The 18,563-nt window shown below is 55.1% G+C and overlaps 2 protein-coding genes across 7 annotated transcripts in view; one reads left to right on the forward strand and one right to left on the reverse strand.

The window, feature by feature from the left end:
• AK8 (adenylate kinase 8) overlaps positions 1–11,345 on the reverse strand; it is a 118,317-nt gene extending 106,972 nt beyond the window's left edge. For both annotated transcript variants that reach the window (XM_040632112.1, XM_040632111.1), the window contains exons 1-4: positions 11,218–11,345; positions 8,667–8,751; positions 3,457–3,506; positions 822–935 (exon numbers count right to left, since the gene is read on the reverse strand). In XM_040632112.1, the coding sequence (XP_040488046.1) occupies positions 822–935; positions 3,457–3,506; positions 8,667–8,751; positions 11,218–11,301 (333 nt within the window). In that variant the 5' untranslated portion in view covers positions 11,302–11,345. The remainder of the gene's footprint in view (positions 1–821; positions 936–3,456; positions 3,507–8,666; positions 8,752–11,217) is intronic.
• Positions 11,121–18,563, forward strand: part of SPACA9 (sperm acrosome associated 9) — a 10,022-nt gene continuing 2,579 nt past the window's right edge. The window contains exons 1-2 of one of the 5 annotated variants that reach the window (XM_008698673.2): positions 11,121–11,238; positions 16,917–17,093. In XM_008698673.2, the coding sequence (XP_008696895.1) occupies positions 16,950–17,093 (144 nt within the window). In that variant the 5' untranslated portion in view covers positions 11,121–11,238; positions 16,917–16,949. Of the gene's footprint in view, positions 11,239–11,422; positions 11,612–11,977; positions 12,082–16,916; positions 17,094–18,563 lie in introns of those variants that run through there. The other 4 variants (XM_040632113.1, XM_040632115.1, XM_008698672.2 and 1 more) reach the window with 4 other exon arrangements.

Consider the following 18,563-nt stretch of genomic DNA (forward strand, 5'->3'; position numbering starts at 1 on the left):
GTGGTAGCTTGTGACTGCCACCCAAACACACTAAGAAATCCGATTATAGTCCAGAAGGGATTATGAAGAAACATTTCGAAGTTTCTATTTGTATTAAAGAGAAACAACATAATCCAGCTCTGTATTTCCTATTTTAAAAAAAAACTTTCAAATATGGGGTTAGTGAGATTTTAGAAACAGAGCACTCAATGCCCTGGGATGCCACCCACAGCTGTGTGTAAGCAAGACGGAGGGGATGGAGGGCAGCCCTAGCACTACTGAGAGCCAAAGAGTGCCACAGAGTGCCACAGAGCGCCACAGAGCACCAGAGCACCCAGAGTACCACAGAGCTCCACAGAGTGTCACAGAGCTCCACAGAGCGCCACGGTCTGCCGGAGGAAGCCCCAAGGTGCAGAGTGCTGGTCTTTCCATGGCAGAGACAGCTGGAGGACCGCCCTTAAACCCCCTACCCGTCTGGATGGGGGCTCCATCATCTGTGGGTGGGATCCCCTGGCCCCGGGCACCCATGTGATGGGGATGACCCTGGGAAGGAGCCCAGGCCACTCCCTCAGCACAGAGTGGCCTCCTTGCTCTATGAACGACCCTTTCTGCCACAAAATCCTCACCTCCATCCCCACCAGGACACACCCTCCTTGAGAGCTGTCTCCTCCCTTCCATCACACTGTGCCTGCATCTCATCTGACCCTAGCACCTCCCTCACTTAATCCACAAGGAAAGAGAAACTAGCAGGAGGTGGGGGGAGAGGGGGAACCTGTAGGATCTGTCACCCCGTCTCCCCTTCCTGCCCGCCACCCCCCGCCAGGCCCCAGGGCCAGTCTTACCCTCATTTTCTGATAATGCTTCCTGGCAACTGCAGCCAGCGAGGAAAATTCTCTGGCTATCAAGTTCTCCACCGTGAGAAGATTGCTGCTCAGATGTTTGCACAGCCACATTGCCTGAAGAGAGGAAAGAGGACAAGAACGATTTAGTGAAAGCTGTAATGGAGGGAACTCCATTCAAATGCCCAGGTCCTTCCACATTCTACTAGAAAAGGCCAGTCACGGGGAAGCATAATGATTTCCAGAGGGGAGGAGGCCACCAAGGGGGACAAGCCCATAGGGTCCCTCCCAGCCCAAGAATGCCGTTTGAATGCTCTCTCCTCTTCCAGCAGCCAGTGACTACACGGAGCTAGAAAACCTACAGACAGGCCATGCCTGTAGCTGCCCTTTGGATGCCTGTCCCAGCTCTGCGGGCCTCGGAAGGTTTACACCAGGAAATGCAGGGACAGGACCTAAATATGGGTCCCAGCCATACTCGTTCATTTTTCCTTAGATCAGGACATGACCTAGTCTAGCCGAATGAATGTTTAGCTCATTGATGGCTATGTATACTCTACAGGGATGAACACCTTGTAGGGAATAAGAATGCAATAAAACGTTCTTAATGCCAAGATTATACAGACGACCATTCCAGCATCGGGATGAGTCAGAAGGCCCTGAAGTCCCCCGGGGCAAGTATGAACCTTAAGTCTCCCTGTTGCTCGTGCTGGGAGATGTCAGTGATGATAGCCCTTCAGGGCTCTGTCTGGATTTTACTGTGTATCATCTTCCTGCAAAATTAGAGTCTGTGTGTCCCCAGGCAGCGGTCGGAGGCAGGGATACTGAAGTCACCAAAAGGCTTGTAGCTCGAACACCAGCCAAGCGCTGTGGGCCCTGACCTCACCAGGAGGCAAAGTCAGCTGCCTCAGCCACACCGGGCCTTGATGAAAGAAGTTGTCTGTGTTCACAGCGCTTCAGGAATTCCACCCAGCAAATTCGCCAGAGGTCAGGCCAGAGCCAGAACTGGGGGTGAGCACAGTGGGCCCAGAGTGCCGAATGCCTCAAAGACAAAGGCCCTTTGCCGAGGAGACCCCTCACCCCGAGTGACCTGGCTCAGCCTTACCATGGCGTGTTTGTCTAGTGCAGAAGCTGTCACCCTGGGAGCGGCTTCTAGGGGCTCCCTGGGCCTTTCCCCAGGAGACTCTGATCAGGCAGGTCTGGAGGGGAGTCCGGAACCTGCATTTTCCAGAGCACCCTGGTAATGCTTGCGACTGCCGGGCTTGGGAGCCCCTGGTTTCTAGCTGTACAACAGCAGACAGATCCTGAGGAGTACGGTAGAAAAACTACAGACAGACTGACAAGCAGAAGGCTAGAGGGATGGACAGATGGTTGGACAGAGAGACAGACAGAATGCTGGGATATAAACGGTGCCAGAGTATAGCAGGTGCGGGTTCGCTGGGGCAAGGCTCGCCACTCAGCTCCTCTTTTTGTTTTTTAAAGATTTTATTTATTTATTTGACAGAGAGAGACAGCCAGCGAGAGAGGGAACACAAGCAGGGGGAGTGGGAGAGGAAGAAGCAGGCTCATAGCAGAGGAGCCTGATGTGGGGCTCGATCCCATAACGCCGGGATCACGCCCTGAGCCGAAGGCAGACGCTTAACCGCTGTGCCACCCAGGCGCCCCTGCAGTTTTGATCTTAACCTCCTGTAAGTGTCGACACTTGTGAAAATGGCTATCATCTGAGGTGGAACTCGGTCTTTTAAAGGCCTGGCTAGTGAACATCAGTTAACTCGTCCTGGATGAGCTAGTACTTTGCTGTATTAAGAAGAGGAATCGAGGGGCGCCTGGGTGGCGCAGCGGTTAAGCGTCTGCCTTTGGCTCAGGGCGTGATCCCGGCGTTCTAGGATCGAGCCCCACATCAGGCTCCTCCGCTAGGAGCCTGCTTCTTCCTCTCCCACTCCCCCTGCTTGTGTTCCCTCTCTCGCTGGCTGTCTCTATCTCTGTCAAATAAATAAATAAAATCTTTAAAAAAAAAAAAAAAGATCAAAACCGCAGGCAGGAGCCGGTGTACCAGTGTCAGGACCGGGGCTGGCTCCAAGGAAAGACAAGGAGGAGTGAGGCGGGATGACGTATCTGCTGTACCTTTAAAGTCGAGAGAGAATCATCGAAGCAAATATGGCCAAATGATAAATTCTGTAAAATCTGGGAGTTGGGTCCTTGAGTAGCTCTGGCGCAGTTTCTACGCCTTTGGGACTGAACTCTTTCGTAATTAAAGCCTTAAGAGTGAATCTGAAAAGCCCGTGTCAAAAGTCTCTCGACCCTGGTCTGCTTCTAGAAACGTGTCCTAAGGATGTAAACTAAGGGTGTGCAAGGACGGTGTCCGTGCAGCCCGAGAACACCCTGGAAGGTATATCCCAACTGCTAAAATAATGCTCGTCCCTGGGTGGCTTGGGAATGATACCGTTGTGTTCCGTGCTTTCTAGGTTTTCCACCAGCGCGCATGCCGCCTCTTGAAATAAGAAAATAAGTTAAGAAGCAGGAGCGGGAAGGATGAAGAAAAGCTCAGTGGTGCTGAAAACCCGCTGAGGGGCGGCCTCATGCCAGCTCCGCAGGTAAATAAGATATTACAGTATTACAACACTTCACATCACGCACTTACTATGGTTGTTTTCCCCGAGGCCGGTGGACCTAATATCACGATCTTCGGCACTGCGGAAGACAAAGATTTGAATGTCACCACCCGCTATGACAGAGCAACCTCCCGGGCCTGCAGTGCTCTGGGGGTATTCATTTCCTTCCTCCCCCAGATTTCATTTTCTGCGAGTGACACGGTCGTTTGTAACCCAGGGGCTCAGAGATGCTCTCACCATGGAACGTACTCTCTATGTTTAGAGAGGTAAGTGATCACTGAGATGGTTTATTTTTCCGTCTCCGAGGGGACATGGACACGGTAACTTGTTTGCCAAACTAATAAATATCAGGAACAATTGGGATTTCAAACACCATAAAGCATTTTAAACAGGGACTTTGTCTTGGGGACACACTCTCAAATAAAGCTGTATTTTATGTAAATCGACCTTCCAAGCTTTTTTTATATCTATATTTATGCCTTTTTATTTAGCAAATTGTATTCCCCGTCATTTTACAGAGGGAAATAATGGGGAAAAGCCTGGCGCGTATAGGCCAGATTTATAAGACCCCAGATAGGAAAAGTCTTTGTTTTCAAATGTGGGCATTTCTATGCAAATGGCCTGCTTCTGTGGGACACTGCGGGCTCAGGGAGGTCGTCGGCCCCACAGAATTCCTAACGCGGCTCCTGGACAACTGAGTAGGCGCCGGCCCCCTGGAGAAGACCGGACCAGCATCTTTGGAAAAGCGCTGGAAGGCCTGTGTTCTTGGGTCCGAACAGGACTCAGAACGTGGTGTCTAGACAGATGAATCCATGCTGATTCCTCCAAGCAGCACCTTGACTGAGCCCACCCCCCCACCCCTAAATGTGGGGAGCCAGGAACACGGAACAGACATCGGGAAAGCAGACCTCTCCCCTCACCGCTATTGGCCTGACCCTGAGCCAAGCGGACGGTGAACAGGTGTGTACTCCAACTCACTTGAGCCTCTGATGCCTACATGCAGAGCCCACTCCTGCCAGGCTGCCAGGACGGGACCTCGTCCATGCAGCGGACGAGGGACACGCAGGACCTTTTAGTTTGGAAGTGGACACAGAGAAGGAGCTAGTGTCCATTTGGCCCATGATTTAATCATTAGCACATCAATGACCTGGCCAGGCTGCGTGGGTATAAATATAGACCTTTGTCCAGATTCACAGCACCTTCTCGTTTTCAGGGAAAACATGGAGGGAAGGTTTCAGATGATTCACTGATTCACTCATGGAGCACCTCGTCCTTGCTCGGCACCCGGAGGGACGCTGCCGAGCAAAGCAGGGTGGAGCATGGGTAATTGCGTCAGACGGGAATTGAAGGGGAGCAGCCCTCCTCCGTGCCCGTCCCCAAATGGGGAACTGCTCTCTCCTCGAGAACATGACAGCCTGGACACATGTCATGGCTTTCCACTGCTGCTTTGATTTTTATGTGTCCCCGACTAATTGCTTTAGAGCACTGTTTTTTCCTATGTCTCTAACACTTATAAACCTGGTCCATAGCCCGGATGATGTGTGAACTTGCTTCTGAGAAGCCCCAAATCTTTCCTGTTGGTGGTGAGGTGAATCGGGTATGTGGGGGCAGGAGGGCTCTGGACAAGCCAGCACCAGGGGCACCTGCTCCAGCCCGGGCTACTGGCCTAATGTTGCCACTCTCCAGCTCAGCAACCCCCTACCTTCCTCACCAAGGCAGGCTCAGCTGGGGTGCTTCCCGCCCTCCCCGGTATCCTGTGGGCCAAAGCCACAGGAAGGGAGCAGCAGGGGGACCGGTCCAGCTCCCGGCCCTTCGCCCGGTGGCCTCTCTGGGACTCCAGCCACAGGCCTTGGCTCAAGCTCCTCAAAACTCAGGCCAGACCCAACGGGACTCAGGAGCTGGAGCCCGAGGAGAGGGGGCTGCACCTCGACAGGAACATTTGGAGAATGAGTTGACTCCCAAGTCAGGCGTTCATCTTGACAAAGTCGCGGGGCTCGAAGGCTGCTGAGGAAACCCTCCCCTTCCAGGCTCCAGTAAGTGGCACCCAGATTGTACGCATCTATGAAAATGCTTTAAAAGGGGAACATCCACGGCCTTTCTCCCCACCTAATTTCTCACACACATTTATGTGATTAATTTCAGTTTCTTAAAATCTAACACCTTGAAACTCCAGCTCTGCTCATGAGTAATTATTTATAAACAGTGTCATAAAAGGCTGCTTGACTGCCAAGAGTAATCAACTTCTTCAAACCACTTCAAAGGAAATCAAAAAACCTTTCCATCCACAGATCCTTTTGAGATTTAACTAGGAGCATGATTTAAAATTCACAAGAAAACCCTTAGGTATTGGAGCTCTAATACACAGCTTTCTTGGACAAACGTTTGATAAAAAACGCAACATACCATTATATACACCATCACCTGCTTTAATATTGCCCAGGGCTACTGTAAATGCTCACTTTGTACTAAATCTGCTTTTCTCGAGGCAAAGGGGCTGCCAGCCATGTGCCGGGGGCTCCCCTCATTCCTTCCTGTGCGTGCTCACCGGGATGAGTCTGGAGCCTTCTTTCCCTCTACACCAGTCACTGGCCATGTGAGCCACTGCCCACCCCACACCATGCCCAGTAAGCAGCAGCGCTGAGCGCCCAGCTTCCACTAAACACAGGCCCCTGTGTGGCTGGAAGGAGGTGAGACAACCTCACTCACTGGCCCAGGGCAGCGGAAATGCTCACTGGACTTCAGAGGGCCTCCCCTTGTCCAATGCCCTCTTCCAGAACATACCAGGGTGGGGTTAAACTGTTCTCGGCTTCCTCTACTCCAAGAAAACTCATGAAAGCATGCTCTTCTGCCCAGCCTCCCCTCACTTCCCCCAGGTTTTGCTTCACTTGTTGGCAGAAGCCTGGGCACAGTGGGGGGATGGGGAGGGGGCACCTCGCAGAAGTCCCTCTCCACTCTTCATTTAGTGGTTCAGACTGGAGCAAAAGGGAAAGGTGTTCCAACATCCATAAGGGCGGCCAGCCCAGGGTCTGGGAGAGGCGGTGGAGGGCTGTGGGAACCAATCAACCCCCCAAAACAGTGGTTACTGGGATCCAATGCCTCCATCCCTGAGAGAGAGTTGGGCCCCAAACCCTGACTCCAGCTCTTGAGAAGGCCAGGAGGCCAGCCCCAGCTAGCGCCAGACGAGGCAGGTCCGTGCTCTGCACCCCGGCTTGGGAGCAACAGGGCAGGTTCGGCCCAGAAGGAATCAAGGCTCACGGCAGGTGGCCTTGGAAAGCAGACCGTGAAAGAATGGAGGGGATGCTAAGGAGGATGGAAGGAGGTGAAGGGAGAGAGAAGGTGGCAGAGGTGGTGGCAAGACCAGCCCACAGTGTCGTCAGTGGCACTGAGTCTAAAATAGACGCTGGGAAGTGGGCAGTTTGACGCTGAGAATCAAACCTGCACACAGAGGAGCGAGGCGAAAGCATAATGACAACTGGCCTCAAATTCCAGCTCTGGAATTTCCACCTGGGGGCTGGCTGAGCTTTGGGGCTCGGGGTTGGAGCACGTGCGGCCCGGGATGCATACCCCAAAGCAGAATGTTTCAAACCAGCAGGATGAAGTGGCCCCCGCCGCCGCCCTCCCCGGGGCCAGGCACCCTGACTGGCCAGAGCCCCGCCACCTCCATCCCAGTTACCCAAGCACGAAGGAGGACACCGAGGCCCAGAAGGAGCCATGCTCGCTGCTCAGGGCTTCTTTACATTCTGGCAAGAGTGGGGACACGCAGTGAGCCGGAGGACCCCCGGTGGTGGTGGCCTGGCAGGAAGGGGGCCCTTCACTGAACTCAACTTTGAAGCACGCTTGCTCTTGCATTGCTCCTGATTTACTTTTACTTTGCTTTTTAACTTTTACTTGACTTTTGCTTTGTTTTTCCTGTACTTTGGCTTCTGCTTTCACTTTGCTTTGCTGTTATTGGGTGCAGTACGAGACAGCAGCCCATGGATAACAGCAACGCTGAGCCCCCAGCCAGACTCAGGTGGAGGAGGTGGGAAGGCAGACAGACACCTGTGCCTCCAAGGCCCAGTGCATTGGCGGGGGGGCAGTTGGTGAGCTGCAGTCTGCAGCAGGACCACCAGGAAGGAGGGTGGCCACCTTGCAACCCCAGGTCAGGCAATAAACAGCCAATCAGAGAACGGGGGCCTCTTGGAACCCCACCACGAACACAAGGAGGCCAGGTGGACAGCTGAGAAGGTGGTTCTCCCAGCCCTCTGTGCTCACGGCTCCATGTCCACGTGGGGCATATGGGCTCACAGCCCACATCAATTCTCAATTCTGCCTGACCAGAGGCTCAGAAAGGGGCACAGCTGTGCCCTCCGTGAGCCACTCTGCTTAGGTTGGTGAAATGGCCCTGGGACCCAAGCAGCCCTTCATTCTGATGCTCTGCAGCCGAGCCTGAGACAGGTCAGGATCTGGGGGCGGGGCACGCCGAAAAGGCCAGCTGTGCCCAGTGCACATGCAGGCCTGGAGTCTCCTCCTTCTCACCTCTCCTTGTGGCTGTTTTCTAAACTGCTTAGTGTCCTTTCTCATCTTAGGCACGCGAACCCTTCCACGGGGCATTTCGGCCCTCTGCCCCTCTCAGCCGCGCCAAGTGCTAATTTCACTGGTGTGCTGGTATTTCCTTCAAAGCGGCCGGTGCTCCAATGAAAGAAACATCAAAGCTCCCAGATACCAGTTCTCCCTGACAGCTCGCACAGGACGGGAATGATCCTCCACTTGGCAAATCAACCGTGGAATGGAGCACCCCTCCGTTCTCCCCGGCTCTGGGCTCTGGCTTTGGGTCCAGCCGACCTGCATTTGAGCCGAGGTTTGGGGGAGCTCTGGCAGTCACTAACGGGCACCAGTCATGAGACCATCAGGAAGACCCAAGTGCTGTCTGTCTAGACAAGAAACCCAATGCACACCTGACAAGTGGAGTCATCACAGAGCTTAAACCCAACAGGCGAGATCAGATGGGACCCACGAAAGCATTAATAATTGATTCCATGGGCCGTTCGGGGGCTTTTGCTTTACTAACTTGGCAAGAGAATCTTTAAGCTGTGCCCCCCAAAGAAATTAAGGCATTTTTCAATCAGCCACGACCCCAAGTTGTCAAAACCCCTCCCCACCCTGTCCAGCCCTCCCTTCAGACACAGGGAGGACAGAGTGGTTCATAGGTGTCAGGCAGGAGTGGGGGAAGGGGGAGAAGTCCCTTTCGAATGCTCACCGTTATCGTTGTCTTGTTGTAGGTGACTGATCATGAACGGGATGGGGTCCTTGGGCTGGTGGATCAGGAGTTGCTCCAGCAAGTTCTGTGGGCACAGAGCAGACATCCAGATGGTTAACACCTGCATGGGCATCCAGAGCCCCGGGCTCAGGTGGCCCAGCACCCTGGTCACTACCAATACCAGTTATGGGGCACAATCTCTCCATCACACCCACCAAATGCCTTCAACTTGGGATCCAGCCCCTGCTCCAGCTGCCATCTGCTTGGGTCCCCACGAGCAGAGGCTTGAGGGAAGAGCTGCGCGGGTATCGCTGGGGAGTCACCTGGAGGGACTGCACCCAGGACTCAGAGCAGGGAGGCCCAGGGTCCTCTCCCCTCACAGTCCCTTTGTGCTTCCCAGACCAACCTTCTCTCAGTTTTCCTTTTGCCCCATGTTCATGTGCCCCTCAGAGCCTTAGCAAATGTTGTTCCCTCAGCTTGGAACACTTGTCCCTGAGTCCTCCGGTCTCCACGGAAACATACATTCCTGATCGCACTCACTAGATAAATCCTGTCATATGCTCCTGCAGTCCCCATGTGTCCCTGTTATTGCCTCACCCTCTTCTCAGTACTGGGTATCCTCACAGTAGGTGCCCAATGCCAATGTCTGCTGGGGGGCATGGCCATCACCACCACCTGTGTCCCTCCGGGATGGGACAGAATATTTACCAGCCAGGTATCTAAACAGTCCTGGGATAGTCTGGCCATTTAATTCCAAGGAAAAGCAGCATCCGTGGTTCAGAAAGGAACTGGGTAGGTGACAGGAGCTGCACGGGCACAGTAAGAAGCATCCTTCAGGGAGAACCAGGGAAGGGCATTTGCCCTCTGCGGGGTGGGGGTGTGTGTGTGGAAGGGTAGAGCACTCGGGGCTGCGAGAAGTCCTAGCTCTGCTCTGTGCCTCACCAGCAAGTCCCTTCCCTTCTCCAAGCCTCAGCTTCCTCATCTGGTGGAGGGCCCGACCGGCCGAGGCCTCTTGTCAGCTCTCACTGCAGAGACAGCATGAGAAGATGCTAGCTGGTTCAAGATGAGTGTTTCTAATTTCACTTTTAAACAGTAGTGTATCTCATGTGTATTAGGAAACCTAGAATTTCAAGGATATTGCTTAGAAAGAGGTAAAACAGGTTAATTTTTTTTAAGTGGGTTGATTTAAAGAAATGACTAAGTGAAAGTGGAATTGTGGTGGTGGTTGTATGAATCGATACATGTGATAACATTTCATTGAACAGAAAAAAAAAGTGCAGGTAAAAACGGACGAAATCCAAATAAGGCTTCCATCTGGTTAATTGTCTTGTAGGACTACGAATGTCGAGTGACATTAGATGGTCTTAGCAGGGGGAGCTGGGGAAGGGTACATCAGAACTCTGTACTATCTTGTAACATCCTGTGGGTCTAAAATTATTTTTAAATAAAAAGTGTAAGAAATGAAAATGGTAAGCTCCATGGAGGGCACACACACAAAAGACTAAGGACTGGAAATACTAGACTAAAAGCTTCTGCGGACGGCTCGGTCCAACAATCACTCTGAAGTACAGCAAGCTCTCGAGAGCAGACCACAGCGCCCCCGGGAGCTGGCCCCATCCTCCCCACCAGCCGAAGACTTACAACTCAGCTGGCCATTTTCTTTTCTTAGACTGGCCCCTCGGTTTTAGAGAAACCTTTCTCCCTCTCTCTGCCAGTTAACACTTTCCGAAGGAAGCATATGTTTACTGGAGAGACGGCCACAGTTTAGAGTCTGAGCCCTGCTCTCACATGCGTAGGTCAGAGGCTCAAACGAGCACAGGCGTCACCACAGGGGTGCCTCTGGAATTACGGTGGACCTGGAGGAGCAAAGGCTCTGGAAACGGGTTCCAGCTTCCCTTTGGTCCTCACAACCTCTGAGTGGCAGAGAGCTCTTTCAGTCCAGCTCCTGGTGCAGAAGGGCAACCAGAAGGGGCGGGGCTTTGCCAAAGCGCGCACAGGGAGAGAGGGCCCAGTCAAGTCAGACACCCAGGAGGAGAGGTTGGGAGCAGCCCGAACTCTGGGCCCTAAAAAAGAAGGGCCATGTGGGAAATACTGCTGTCTGAACCACAGGGCTGCTGTCCCCGGGAGGCAGCTATCTCAGGGGATGGTGATGTCACCTTGCACTCGGACACTCCCCAGCTCAGAAAATAACACTGCAGACAGGCTGGGGGGCTGTCAGCGCGGGAGGGGACCCCTTGGAGACCAGCTCTTGCAACCTGGTATTTCACAGCTGCCGGACTGAGAAAAGAATGGGACTTGGGTCCAGGCCATTGAGCGGGCCGGCCCAGAGCCATGACCAAATCCTGGTCAGGTGGCCTGCCCTCTTTCCTCCCTCCTGGGTCCGCAGGGCAGGGACAAGGGGCGTCCTCCGACCGAGGCATCTCTCGCGGTCCTGTGGGTACAGGAGTCGGGTACCCCCCAGCTGCGGGGTCGCCACCGCGCACCCTGCTATCCCGATGGAGGCTCCCGGCCAGCGCCGGGTGTCGCGACAGAGCGGGGCTGCCACGGTCACCTGCATCAGCTCGAAGACGTGGTACGTCTCCCCGTACTGGGGCATTTCCGGGGGTATGTGGTGCGGGGCGGTGGTCGCGTCCATGCCGCGGTGCTGCGCGCCCGCTCCCTGGAGACAGCCGTCGCTAGGGCCGGCGCGCCGGCGCGTCATTAGCACGCGCCCGCTGCCTGGAGACCGCAGTCGCTAGGACCGCCGCGCCGCATCATCAGCGCGCGCCGGCCCGCCAGGCTGGAGCTGGGCCGGGTCCCCGGCTCTTCAGCCCCGCGCGCTCAGCCGCCGGGGGTCAGGCCCTTCCCCCGGGGCAGGTGCTTCTCGGCGCCGGCCTCGCTCCGCAGTCTGCACGTCTCGGCTGGACCTCTCAGGCCCCTCCAGCTGTGGCCTTCTAGGACCAAAGGTGCCTCGGGAGGGCCCCCGGTGCTGGGACGCCCGGGGTCACGTCGACCCCCCCCCCCCAACCGAGGGGACGGGAGGCGGGTCCTTCGCGGGTTCAGCCATCGCACCCCGAGCCGGGCGTTGGGAGCTCCGAGGGCCGGCCCAGCTCTGCTCTCTGGGCCTCAGTTTCCCCATCTTTAAAATGAATAGAGGTTGGGGAACGGTTTGAAAAAGAAGGGGAGTCCCTCGAGCGGGCGGGAAGGCCTAGGCTCATGGGGTGGGGCGGGGCTGCCACGTGACCCGATTGCTATGGCACCCACGGGAACAATCGGGTCCGCGGCCCCGCCCCTTCTCATCGACCTCCCCACCCCACCCACCCGCCTCCCCAGCCCTGGGAAGGGCCTCCCCGCCCCTCTGGGGCCCCAGACACCCTCGGAGGCAATCCAGCTGCGGGGCGCTCTGTAAGTGAAGGCCGCTCTAGGACCAGTAACGGTAAAGCGGGCCGGGACCGGGCCAACCCGAACCCTGGGGGTTGGGGAGAAGGGAATGGAGAGGACTGCCGCTGGTGCCCTGGGACCGGGGTGGGGTGGGACATGGTGGGGGGAAGGAGCGCTTCGAGTCGCGCCAATCCCCAGTGGGACAGGGCATCCTGGTATCAGATACAGCGCTGAACTGGGAGCTCTAGTTTTTGTCTGTTGCCATTTTTAGGACGAGCTACTCCTGGTTTTGAGCTCTCAGTGTTCTTAACAAAAGTACGGGGTTTGTCCATTATAAACAGGACGTCGGGCATTGCCAGTACAGATTGCTCAGAGTTCAGCTCCTGGCTCCACCTAGCCTTGTGAGCCTGCTCTGTGCCTCACTTTCCTCCCCTGTGAAGTGGGGCTTATGGAAACATTCCATGAGCTAATATTCCTGAAGTATTGGTGACGGGCACGTAGTAAGTGCACAATGCATTGCGGCTACTATTGGCCATATTATCTCGTTTAATCTTTGCCCCAGCCCTGAGAAATAAGTACCTTCATTCCCATTTTACAGATGAGAAATTGGAGGATCAGAATGGTGAAAAGTAGTCGGCTGAATGACTTAACAGCAAAAGTAATTTTCCTTTTCTGGGCCTCTTTCCTCATCAGTTGTTGATCGTGAGGCATTAAAATCAGAAGTCCCCTTGAAGATCTTCTAATCCAAATCCCCTGATTTTACTGATGGATAAACTGAGGCCCAGAAAGGGGGAAATTTGGGGCCAAGTTCACTTGTTAAGCAAAGGCAGAGCCAGGGCTGGTGTCTTGACTCCTAGCCAAAGCCGTTACTGCCAGCCACTCGCCCAGAAACATGCCCTCCAATATAGAAGGCTGCAGTTCTGCCTCTTCCCCTCAGAGCCGCCTCCTCAAAGCGTGCGCACCTTGGTTGGCTTGTGAAAGCCAACTGCAAAGACGGCTGGGGAAGAAAAGGAAGCTGCCTCCCCGTGAGCAAAGAACACAACAACCAGACCCGCAATTTGCACTGAAGAGGTTCAGTTTGCTTTCTGGACATTTCTGAAATGACTTGCCTTTCTCCTCATTTATTTTAAGCCTTAGGCACTTTTCATACCACGATTTAATCTTCTTTAGCAGCCTGGAAAAATACAAATCAATTAAAGCCTAAAACCTATTGGGTAATCATTTTTTCCTTCCTCCTCCCCCAGATCGAGAAGTGCCTGTACCCTGTGCCTTTCATCCACACTAATTTGGCTGCAGTGACTCGTTCAAGGGACGATCACTTTGGATAGCTTATTACAGTTCTTCTCACGACATTCCTGGCGCGCATGTCACAAGTCGCTAGGATCAAGAACCAAGTCAGTTTTGCTCTCAGGGGCTCTTGGGGCCACCAGCCAAGGTAGTGCCATAGCCTTAGAGAACTTGACAGCCCCAGGAAGTCCCAGGAGGGTGGCAGGGAGTCAGACACACAGGACAGCCCCCTAGGGGATGGGGAACAGAGAACAGTCTCATGGGAGTAGAAATGAGGCCCAGGGGTCCAGCCAGTACACGACCCCTGGGAGGGTTCAGGCAGCTTTTCAGGCCTTTAGTATCCCCTCCACCCCACCCACCCACTCCCAGCCCTGGTCAGTCTGATGTCTGGCATGTCTGTCTCTATGGATCATCACAGAGGGAGCTATCTGAGAGCACAGACTTCATAAAGTCAGGCAGAGCTGAGTGGGAAATCCTGGTTTGCTCACTTCTAGCTGGGTAACCTCAGCTTCGTCATCTGTCGTGGGGATAATCGTGGTACTTTCATAGGTGAGGACTTAATGCATGACCAGGGTTTTCCTAGGACCCCATGGAGAGTAACTGCTGTTAGGAGGGTTGGGGTGGGTGTTCAGGGTCTCCTTGAAGGCTGGAGCATGGCTCTAGTTCGCCCTGCCCTGCACCCACCCACCTCCTGCAAAGGCCCTCTTTCAGACTGAAGCCCTTCATCCCGACATGCCCGTCCCACTGCCCTGCTTTCTTTTCTCTTTAGCAATGCCCTTATCTAAAACGTGGTTCGTTCACTCATCCATGTTGTCTGCCTCCCACTCTGAAAGATGAATCTCTCCAGGGAAGGGGATCGTGTCTGTTTTGTTCAATGCTGTGTATAGCCCAGCACTCAGGATGGCGTCTGGCACATGGGAGGCATTGCAGAATGAATGAAGAAACGAACAAATGAACACGTGACATGCTTCTTAACCCTTTTGGCCTTCAGTGGTCCTCCTAGCTTTGTCTGGCACTAGGGGTCCCTCGGCCTTACCCTGTCCACTGCCTTCTGTGCTTGCTCACGATATTCCCACATAACACCCTCCCCGCCTCTAGCCAGGGGCCCCAGCTCTCTGCCCACCCTCCCCACATCTCCTGTCCCGAAGGTCAAGCCCTCAGCAGTCTCTGCGGCTTTCAGGGTGGACGCCGTGCCTGTCGTGGCACGCTCCTGTGGCTGTGTGCACACCGTGTAATCACAGAAGCTCTGAGTGCCCTGACAACAAAGTGCTGCACGTTCCAGGCCCTGGCCCCACACTTGCCACCTGCCACCTCACACAGTGCCCACCCCAAAGCTGGGAGGCTGACCCTGTTCTCTCCTGACAACGTGTTAGCATTCGGAGGCTCACCCCAAGGCCGGCAAGAAGTAGTGGGACCAGGATTTGAACCCGGGACTATGGGACTCCAGGGCTTGGGTTCTTAACCACCCACCCCAGCCCTGAGCGTTAATGGGGGAAGGCCTGCGCTCCCCCTCCTCCCCAGAAACCCACCTGTATGCTGGGCTCCCACTTTTCTAGGCCTTCAGCCCCCCTCATCACTTGTAAACCCTGGGCCGAAACTAGGTGAGGCCAGAAAGGCAGCTGCCTTGGCACAGAATGTGAAGGGGTGCCCCAAACCCCCGTAATCGGGATGAGTAACATTGAAAAACATCAAATTTAATGCAAAAAAAATCCATTGAGAGTAAACTATTAAAAATTTAAAGACAGGATCAGTATGACTTCTTCCTTTTGCCTCGGGCTCCAGGACGGTGAAGCCCCCACTGGATCCCCTCCTGTGTTTACTTAAAATTCAGGTACTGCATGGACTTTTTGGTATTAAATTTATTTCTTCAAATAGCGCGTTAAATATTTTTACCTGGCTCAATTGCTGGGTTTTGTGGTGCCCCCTTAAATTTCACACCGAGTGCCTCGCCTGCCTCACCTGCCTGGTAAGCCTGCGCCATCGGACGCACAACCCGAAACCTGCCCCCCTTCGCCACATCCGCCTCTAGCCTTGGCAGGTGTTCCAGGTGTCTGACAAACAGTGGGTCCCCACTGCATCCCCACAACGCAGGCTCCCCTTCCCGCTGGCCTACGGTGGGCAGGGGACTGAGTGGGGAGGACACCGGCGCCCTGCCGGCCCTGGCCCAGGCCCGCCCCCAAGGAGCTGCAGTTGCTGTGAGCAGACAGGCTTCCAGTGGCCAGGGCTGGGCACTGCTGCTGAATGTTCCCTCGACCCACTGAGGTCCATGTGGTGCCATTGTCAGGGCCCATCCTGGCGCGGCTCAGCTCCCGGCCCTCCCTAAGTCTCTGATGTGCTGCCCCCGTCGTGTCCTGGAGGCCACCTTCTCATCTGTTCTTCCTTTTCCTTTCACCCCTCTTCTTGCCATGGCTCCAGCCCTTCTTGCCTCACTGCTCCAGCCCTGCCGTGGGCCTGGGATGCTGAGGGAGACACAGCAGAGAGAAATGCCTCCTGTCTCCCTTGGGCTTGGCTCCTTTCTACCTGGGGTCTGCCAGGAAGCCTGGAATGTCTTCTGCCCCACCCCGGCCTAGCAGCGACTCACTCGCACCCTAGCTTGGCTCAGCCTCCCCTGACCCCCGCTCATGCAGGGCGCGTGAAGTGCGGGTGCCTCGAGGTAGAGACACGGTGGCTGGGGCAGCTTTGAGGACTCTAGTTAGATGTCAGGAAGCCTGGGACCTAGGGTGTCTCCGAGAAGCTCGCTGTGACACCCTGGAGTTCGGTTGTCCCCCCGGGAGTTAAGGGGAGTTCACCGACCGAGGTCTCTTCCAGTTCCAGCATTCCGTAAATCTGGAACGTGGCATTTTGCACGGGCTCGGCAAAACTGTGATGTCACAGAGAGCAGAACCCACAGCCTTCCCTGCTCACAGAAGATTCTAGACGCCTTGTAGACTACCTGAACCACACCAGGGACAGTCTGTGAGGCACCAAAAGAGATCAGTCCCTATGGCGTTAATGTTTCCCATCTAGCTCATTCCTGCAGTGGACGTGGGAGGCAGGGAGGAGTCACCGAGGGCCAGCCCCTGCCCTGACGATGTCCCAGCCTGAGACCGGGGCTCCTGACCCAAGCACAGAGCAGGAAACTGCATCTGCTCACTCTCGGCGATCCAGTACAGGCGCTTCCGCTGCTTGGCCCACTGGAGACAATCCCTAGACTTTCCCACCAGTTGCAAAGAGGCAGATGATTTAAAATGATTTGGTCCAAACTGATAAAAATCAGATTTTATTTTCTGTGACATTTTCCGTGATCCCCTCTGTCGCTGGCAGCACAGCAGGGCCCTGGAGGCCGTGTGTGTGTGTGTGTGTGTGTGTGTCCACGGTCTGGCGAAACTGAGGACCAGAGTAATCCCTGTCCACACTTGAGGGAAGGAAGTCACAGTTGATGGCAAAGAACGTGTCCTTCGGGGTAAAGGGACCTGGGTCAGGCTCTACTCTGTCTTGGACGGCCTGGGGGTTCCGGAGTGAGTGTGGTGCTCCCCTGAGGGGCCTAGACGTGCTGGTCTGGGACTCCAGCGTTGGGTCTGCAGTCTGTGCCCGGGCCTCACTCCTGCACTCTTCTCCCCGTAGATCCGTCTTCTCCTGTGACTGCTGAGGAAGACAATGAATGAGGCGAAGGAGTCTCTTCGAAACATCGAGCAGAAATACAAGCTCTTCCAACAACAACAGTTCACCTTCATCGCCGCTCTGGAGCACTGCCGGGAGAACGCCCACGACAAGATCCGGCCCATCTCCAGCATCGGACAGGTGGCGTCTCGTGGGCTGGCGGGCGGTGGGGCCGGGCGCTCAGGGGCCTGCCAGGCCCACAGATTCCTGGCGACATCTTGCCTGAAAGATGAAGCTGAGGCCCAGAGGGGCCAAGCACCTTTGTGCCAGAGTCAGGACTCAGAGCCTAACTAGCGGAAGGAGCCAGGTGTCCCCTCCCCAGATACGTGAGTCAGGACTCAGAGCCTAACTAGCGGAAGGAGCTAGGCGTCCCCTCCCCAGATACGTGAGTCAGGACTCGGAGCCTAATTAATGGAACGAGCCAGGCGTTCCCCCCCCCCCAAGACATGTGAGTAAATAACAAAGTGGTTACAGACATGGGCTGGAGACTGCCAGCCAGGGTTCAGGTCCTGGCTCAGCCCCACACCTCCTCTGTGACCTCCGGCCGGGAGTCACCTGTCTATGCCCCAGGAGAACCTCCGGGGAGTATGAGGATTTAGGGAGATCATGAGGGAGACTCTGAGCCAGCGTCTGACCCCTGTGGTCCCGGCTGTCGGATCCTTCTAGAGTCTGAGAAACTACGAGGTGCCAAACACATTGCTCCACCCCCCACCCCCCCGTCTGCAAACATTTTCACTTAACCCGGGTGTCCTCGTGAGTGAGCTGCTATCCCAGTTTGCTCTGCAGAACTTGGAGGCCTCGAGACCGAACACGCCTTCCAGGAAGGGGCACACACCTAGGTGGGACCCTCCCAGCCGCAGCCCTACTGCGGGCCCACGGAGTCAGCTTGTGGAAGGCTCAGCTCCCGGGGTGGGGCGGGGGTGGGCCCCAGAGCTCGGAATCGCTTAGGAGAAGCGCACGGGCCCACACAGAACAACACCCCTGCCAGCAGCATCCTTCAAAAAATCCCTTCTTCTAATATATGTAAAAGCCTCTCCCGGTTTTTTAACTTGAAAACTTTTTAAACCTTCAGAAAATATCCTCTTTCCCCTGAACTATCAGGAAGTCAAATTAGTTACATCCTTTTTCTAGCCCATTCCCCAAGGGCACTGGACAGGTTTTCAGTATCAGGAAGGAGATTCTGAGACACCCCCCCCACCCACGCACAAGGGAGTGGCCTTCTCGCCTTAAGCCCAGCAAAGGCTCTTGGTAAACAGCGGCCCCAGGGTTTGAGTCTCCATGGGAAGTGTTGATTCTCGGCCCTCACCCTGCCCTCCCTGGACCTGGGTTATCCAGAGGTAACCGGCACACCAGGTAGCCCAGTGACTCTGCTGTGTTGTAGTTACACTCCGGGCAGGCCCCGCCTTGGCCTCCCGGTGCGGTGCCGCAGCTGCAGCCAGTGTGGAGGGTGCCAGAGCCCCTCCCCCCCATACAGAGCTGCTGTCCTCAGAACCCCTCGGGTCATTCGGGAAGACGTCCCCTAGCAACAGAAAGGCAACCAGCAGCAGCAAGAAAACCCTGGTTTAGACTTAGAACTTTCTGGCTTTTAGAGGAGGGAGCCGGTGCTTCTGG

The sequence above is a fragment of the Ursus maritimus genome, unplaced genomic scaffold (genome assembly GCF_017311325.1).
Source record: "Ursus maritimus isolate PB19 unplaced genomic scaffold, ASM1731132v1 scaffold_17, whole genome shotgun sequence".
In the NCBI taxonomy this organism is placed as follows: Eukaryota; Metazoa; Chordata; class Mammalia; order Carnivora; family Ursidae; genus Ursus; species Ursus maritimus.